The sequence below is a fragment of the Bison bison genome, unplaced genomic scaffold, assembly GCF_000754665.1.
Source record: "Bison bison bison isolate TAMUID 2011002044 unplaced genomic scaffold, Bison_UMD1.0 scf7180017864223, whole genome shotgun sequence".
In the NCBI taxonomy this organism is placed as follows: Eukaryota; Metazoa; Chordata; class Mammalia; order Artiodactyla; family Bovidae; genus Bison; species Bison bison.
The window spans coordinates 1,872,827-1,873,156 of NW_011494795.1; the positions used below are offsets into that span (position 1 = coordinate 1,872,827).

Below are 330 nucleotides of genomic sequence, written 5' to 3' on the forward strand. Positions count from 1 at the left end.
GGGCTCACCTCGAACTTGCTCATGAACTCCGCGAAGATGCCGAAGAAAGCCTCGGAGGTGGTGGCTTTGGAATCTTCCCCGAAGAAGGCCAGCGCTTTGCCCAGCTCCTCCATGGCCTCTCGCTGCAGCCCGTCCAGCGCCCGCAGCAATGGCTGGGCCGTCTCCAGGAAAGACTGACGGCCTCTGTTAAGGAAACGGCTCCGGGCTCCTGGGGCAGGTACTCCGGCAGTGACCCAAGCAGCAGCCTCACTGCCCGGGGGCTCTTTGCTCTCCTGGGCACCATGCCCCTGTCAGAGGCTCCTGGCTTGTCCTGACACCTGCCACACCCAG

At 63.9% G+C, this 330-nt stretch overlaps 1 protein-coding gene across 1 annotated transcript in view; it reads right to left on the reverse strand.

Moving 5' to 3' along the window:
- Window positions 1–330, reverse strand: part of GRID2IP (glutamate receptor, ionotropic, delta 2 (Grid2) interacting protein) — a 32,845-nt gene that overhangs the window by 664 nt on the left and 31,851 nt on the right. The window contains exon 20 of the mRNA XM_010845784.1: window positions 9–173. Coding sequence (XP_010844086.1) covers window positions 9–173 — 165 coding nt within the window. The remainder of the gene's footprint in view (window positions 1–8; window positions 174–330) is intronic.